The sequence below is a fragment of the Cyprinodon tularosa genome, unplaced genomic scaffold (genome assembly GCF_016077235.1).
Source record: "Cyprinodon tularosa strain WSP-4 unplaced genomic scaffold, ASM1607723v1 ctg406, whole genome shotgun sequence".
Taxonomy (NCBI): domain Eukaryota; kingdom Metazoa; phylum Chordata; class Actinopteri; order Cyprinodontiformes; family Cyprinodontidae; genus Cyprinodon; species Cyprinodon tularosa.
The window spans coordinates 1,081,526-1,087,525 of record NW_024039126.1 but is presented as its reverse complement, the minus strand read 5'-3'; the positions used below and the strand labels follow the sequence as shown (position 1 = coordinate 1,087,525).

General features: G+C 36.5%; 1 protein-coding gene across 1 annotated transcript in view; it reads right to left on the bottom strand.

Moving 5' to 3' along the window:
• Positions 1-484: 484 nt before the first annotated feature.
• The window catches only part of LOC119791940 (cadherin-23-like), a 104,448-nt gene continuing 98,932 nt past the window's right edge, over positions 485-6,000 (bottom strand). The window contains exons 8-9 of the mRNA XM_038298332.1: positions 4,758-4,836; positions 485-552 (exon numbers count right to left, since the gene is read on the bottom strand). Coding sequence (XP_038154260.1) covers positions 485-552; positions 4,758-4,836 — 147 coding nt within the window. The remainder of the gene's footprint in view (positions 553-4,757; positions 4,837-6,000) is intronic.

Sequence of the window (6,000 nt, the reverse complement as noted above, 5' to 3'; positions counted from 1 at the left end):
ATTTCTTAAAAACAGACATTACAACATTGTTAATAAGATAAATAAGAAGAGCCATTGTGTAATGAGGTTCTCCCTGCAGCTAATTATAATGAGTGTTAAATCTTAGAAAAACATTAATGCACACATACAATAAGTATATATTTTCATCCGCAGGTATGCTGTTTTTTTATACTGTATAGAAAGCTTAATGCAACAACCATGAGTAAGATAGTTTGATATAATAAGTGACCACAAGATAAGATGTTTTAAAAGGGGCTAAATTAAACCCCAAGGAGGAAGGATTCACTCCTGATCATCCCTACTACAGCAAACAATAACTGCAACATTGAAGGCAGAGTGCCACTGTGATTCTATCGCTTGTACACATCCAGTCCCTGATCCACCCCCTGATTAGAGGAGGGAGAGAAAATCCTCATCTTGAGTCCCACAATCATTAGTGTTGATCACAGCTGCAATTAAACTCTCGTTTATCTTAATTACTGAGCTAATGAGACGAGTCCCGCAGGAGCGAGCGGCTTTCTCCGAGGACACTTGGGGCGAGGAGCGGGGAAGCTGGAGAGGCATCAAGCAGAGTCACACTTAAGTGTGCAAACAAGCACGCCTTGATCTGACTCAGCCAAGCCTAGGCAGATGGAGACATATTGATACTGTATGTCTGTGTGAAGAAGCAAACACGGGAAAACCCATGATGACAGGTGCACACAGACAGCAGCTTCTGGAAAAACCTTGACTGCACCACCCTTCGATTTCCATTATCTGTCAAACTTATAATGATTTTATCAAGCCTTCATTGCGGTGCTATAACTCTTGATTTTGCAACGGCTGGGAATACATCGCGCCACCTAATTAATGTCTTTTTAATGCCCTTCTCCTCTAGAGCTTAACTCGCTCATTCAACTTTGCAACAAACACAACACAGAACAATACAACATGTGGGAGCAGACGGTAAGTAAGACCGAGTAGGTGACTGCAGCAAATGAGAGCAGAGGGTGACTTCAGGAAAGAAGAGGCCTGAGTGGTGGACCCTGTCCAGGGTGCACATGTGGTCATGGTGAGAACATGCACATACAGTCATAATAAAAAGAAGTGGATCCTCTTAATTAGGATGTACGGAAGAGGATTAGGGCCACTGAAAAAAAAGAAAGTAAACTGATTTTTAAACTTTATTTCAGTTTAACATGGGAAAAAAGTCAGAATTCTGAGATTAAAGTCAGAATTCTGACTTTATTCTCAGAATTCTGACTTTAATCTCAGAATTCTGACTGAATTCTGACAATAAAAAAAAGTCAGAATTCTGACTTTAATCTCAGAATTCTGACTGAATTCTGACAATAAAAAAAGTCAGAATTCTGACTTTAATCTCAGAATTCTGACTGAATTCTGACAATAAAAAAGTCAGAATTCTGACTTTAATCTCAGAATTCTGACTGAATTCTGACAATAAAAAAAAGTCAGAATTCTGAGAAAAAAGTCAGAATTCTAAGAATAAAGTCAGAATTCTGACTTTAATCTCAGAATTCAGTCAGAATTCTGAGATTAAAGTCAGAATTCTGACTTTTTTTATTGTCAGAATTCAGTCAGAATTCTGAGATTAAAGTCAGAATTCTGACTTTATTCTCAGAATTCTGACTGAATTCTGACAATAAAAAAAAGTCAGAATTCTGACATTAAAGTCAGAATTCTGACTTTAATCTCAGAATTCTGACTGAATTCTGACAATAAAAAAAAGTCAGAATTCTGAGAAAAAAGTCAGAATTCTAAGAATAAAGTCAGAATTCTGACTTTAATCTCAGAATTCAGTCAGAATTCTGAGATTAAAGTCAGAATTCTGACTTTTTTTATTGTCAGAATTCAGTCAGAATTCTGAGATTAAAGTCAGAATTCTGACTTTAATCTCAGAATTCTGACTGAATTCTGACAATAAAAAAAAGTCAGAATTCTGACATTAAAGTCAGAATTCTGACTTTTTTCCCATACTATACTGAAATAAAATAAAAACTAATCAGTTACTTTTTTTTTTTTTTTTCCAGTGGCCCTAATCCTCTTCTGTAAGGATGTGTGACATGTTGGCACAAAGTACAAAAAATAAATATTTTTAATTGAATTTACATTTATACAAAACAGAGCCTGGTTTGTTTGGGTTGTTTGTTTGAGAAAACCTGCTTACACTGCAAAAACGATCTAGAAATAAGTAAAAATTTCTTAAGTTAAGTGTATTCACCTTTAATTTGAGTAGGTAAATGAGATAGTTTGCCAATGGAATGAGTAATTTTACTCTTAAAATAAGAAAATTAGATAATATGCATTTGAAATAAGACAATGCAATTGTGTTTTCTTATTTTAAGTGTAAATTGTCTTGTTACATTGGCAAAATGTCTCTTTTACCTCCTCCATTCAAGAACAAATGCACTTATTTTAAGAAAAAATTACTTCTCTAGATTTAGATTTTTTGCAGTGAGGACCTAAGTTTGCGAGTCGTCATGTATAAGAACCACAGAGTTTCTTGGAAATTGTCCTTTGAAACAATAAAAAAAAACTGCAGCTGTTGGTCCATTATGCATTAAGCCATGTTTGGAGAGAACCATAAAGCAAGAACCGCTAGCAGCAGGTTAGCATGGCTTTGGAGCCCTGATGTTTGGACCTGGGCCCCTGGGCTCTGAATTACTTAAGATCCTTTATTATGACAGTATTTAGAACAGTTATTTAAGACCATCTGTGGCCCAGTAATGTTTAGGTCACATTAAGCATGGCATACACTCTACGATTGTTTTCAATCGTTGCACGTAGCTAGAGATCACACTGTACGATGAAACCACAGGGATTAGAAGTTCCCAGCTCACGATGTTTGTTCTCACACTATGCGACCCGACGCTCTGATGCGATCTATCTGCACACACTGTACGTCTAAAAACCCACGTGAGAATCAGCTCCTCAGTGAGATGGCGCTACTTGGACTCATCTATCCGGAAGCCAAATGAGTTGGCAATTTGTGCCATTTTGTGCTGAAAGCCCTAAAAAGAAAAAGCGACGACGTGGCTACTACAGTCTGTTCATTTTCCAGAAATCACTCCGTTTCACTCACATCCCCGCCATGCTTTTGTGTTTTCATCATCCTTTTTAGCACATGCCCACTAGAGACTGACAGGGGAGTGGATTTTCACTCCTGTCCCGTCCCACTCCCACAGAAAAAAAATTATGTCCCGTCCCGATCCCGGGCCAGAGTAGAAATCTAAATCCTGTCCCGTCCCACTCCTGGTGAAATTACTCCCACTCCCATCCCGCTCCCATTCAGAATGACTCCCGCTCCTGCACCACTCCCATTCGAGTCGAGTTTGCCTCCAACTGTTGGTCCCTCCATTGTTGTTTTTGAGCGCGGGTGAAAAACTCAGAGCGGAAGCACTGTTGGTTTTTGGGTCGTGTAGTTTTTTTTGACTCGCATTATAGTGTAGCTTCAAGGAAAAAAAACTTCAAAATGGCGGCGCCAGTACTGGATTATTTTTCTATTTTATTTGATTTTTTGGCATCGATCCTAGTTTTTTTTAGTTATTTGCCCACTACCACCTTATGACGGCCGACTAAATTTAAACCACTGTAGCTCTGGTTTTATGTTTAGGATCGCTGTCCTACCGGAAGGTGAACCTCTGCCCCAGTCTCCAGTAATTTCATTCAGTTCAATTCAGTTTATGTCTATTTTATGTCGATTCACAGCATATGTCATCTCAAGGCACTTTACAGTTCACCAGATCGTCGAAGCATATGACGTACTAACAGAGCGACGACGAAAACACAACCACAAGCCAGGCTACTCTTGTCGAAACCAGTCGGGAGAAGAGCAAAAACATCTTTTCCTCTGAGAAAAGCCTCCAGAGCAGTGTTTTGCTTTTCTTTCAGTGAAGAAATACTCTGTAATTCCGATAAAACTTGCTCGCTAGCCACACCAACGCTAGTTTAATCGGCTGAAGCCGCCATGTTCTTCAGACTGAACTGTCGCGCTTCTCGTTGCGTCACACCTCAACCCGCCTCAAAGCCAACGCTGATTGGACGTTCGTTTGGTGAACGGCTCCAAATTTTCTCTAACGGAGAGTCTACAGACTGATCTGCGAGTGAAACCTTGAAAGCTCGCGAGATCAGGATGGTCTCACGAGGCTAGAAAACTGCAGCATACACTCTGTATAATTTCAGTTATTTCCCATCAACTCTATATATAGAAGAAACAAGGCAGTATAGTTTTATCATTACCAAAAACACACTGCTTACTTGATGGCTTCTAGGTTCATCATCTGGCAAGCTGAAATATTTGTCTTCTAGAAAGACAACAGATTTCTGCAAAATATTTTTCATGACACCATAAAAAGATGAGATCAGGTATAAAGCCAAATCCTAAAACATTTCCTCCATTAAAATTTAGATTTTCTTTCAAAGAGCATTTTTAAAAAGACAAACAATATATCTGGCAGGCATAAAGGTAATTCTTGGAAGAGGTAAGAGAACCAAGTTTCATCCTTATCGTCGCCATGCAAGCTGTGCCTTTATCTCTGTTTAGAGTAAAACTATCAGATTAGCAAAACCAACACAAGTTAGGAGTATTAAATGAACCCTCTGCACTTTTGAACTAAAACCAGTGTCACTTCATAAATAGAATAGGTGGAACATCTGAATGACAAGTTCACTTTACTATTACTACCCTGGAACAATGATAAGATGTGATTGATTCCCCTCTCATTGCTAGTGATGTCACATCAGTTTGAGGCTCTGACCTGACACGATGGTGTAGCCAATTCCTCTGGGTTGGCCACGGTCCTGGTCAATGGCTACGATCTTCCGCACTTCATAGCCCTGCAAAAACAGAGACAACACCAATTAAAGGTTGCATTAAGTAATCCTAGCTTTGATTCTATTAGTTTCTAATTTATTCAGATATAACAAACTGATGAATTGGAGAAAAATACCTGGTTCTTTCCATTTCTGCATTATTTGCAGTGACTGTTGATATTAGATTTTTTTTTTTCTGTTCCACATGAGGAACGGTAATCTTTATATTTATGAACACTGGAAAAAATATTTGGAAATAAGTAAAAAGTTCTTAAATTAAGTGTATTTACCCTTGATTTGAATAGGTAAATTTAATAATTTGCCAATGGAATGAGTATTTTTAGACTTAAAATAAGATAATTAGATAGTATTCACTTGAAATAAGACAATGCAATTGTGTTTTCTTATTTTAAATCTAAATTGTCTTGTTCCATTGGCAAAATGTCTCTTTAATTTTTTCAATTTAAGAACAAATGCACTTATTTTAAGGAAAAATGACTTATCTAGATTTAGATTTTTTCCAGTGAATCTGTTTATCTTTCCTGGTTAGAGTAATGGATTTTGGGTTGGATTTGGTTTGTTTAATATTTTTTGGCGTCTTCTGTCCACCTTTTTTGTTAAAGTAACTCCCCAAATTCCCAAACTGTAGGACAATCTTCCCATAGTCAAACATCTTTCAAATTACTTACAAATAAACACTGATTCTTACGCCACAATGCCAGCAGTAAACTATAAATCATTTAACATTTTTTTTTCTTCATATCTTCATATCTGTTATTTTATGTAATTCTAAGGTGAGTCTCAAAAGCCAAGCAGAAGAGCTTGTTAGTTAAAATATCTTAATATATATATATATATATATATATATATATATATATATATATATATATATATATATATATATATATGTGTGTAAAATCAATTTGGGGAAAACCTCATTTAATAGCAAACTTCTCATGTGTTAAATTCTAATAACTGCTTAGTATTACTGGAATTCACATAAGTTTGATAAGACGAAAATCACATTGTTCATGTTGTTTATTTAGCTAAATATTAATTATGATTTTTTTGGTATAAAAAATTAGTTTAAACACTGGAAAAACGATTTAGAAATCAGTAAAAATGTCTTAAATTAAGTGTATTTACCCTTAATCCGAGTAGGTAAATTAGATAGTTTGCCAATGGAAT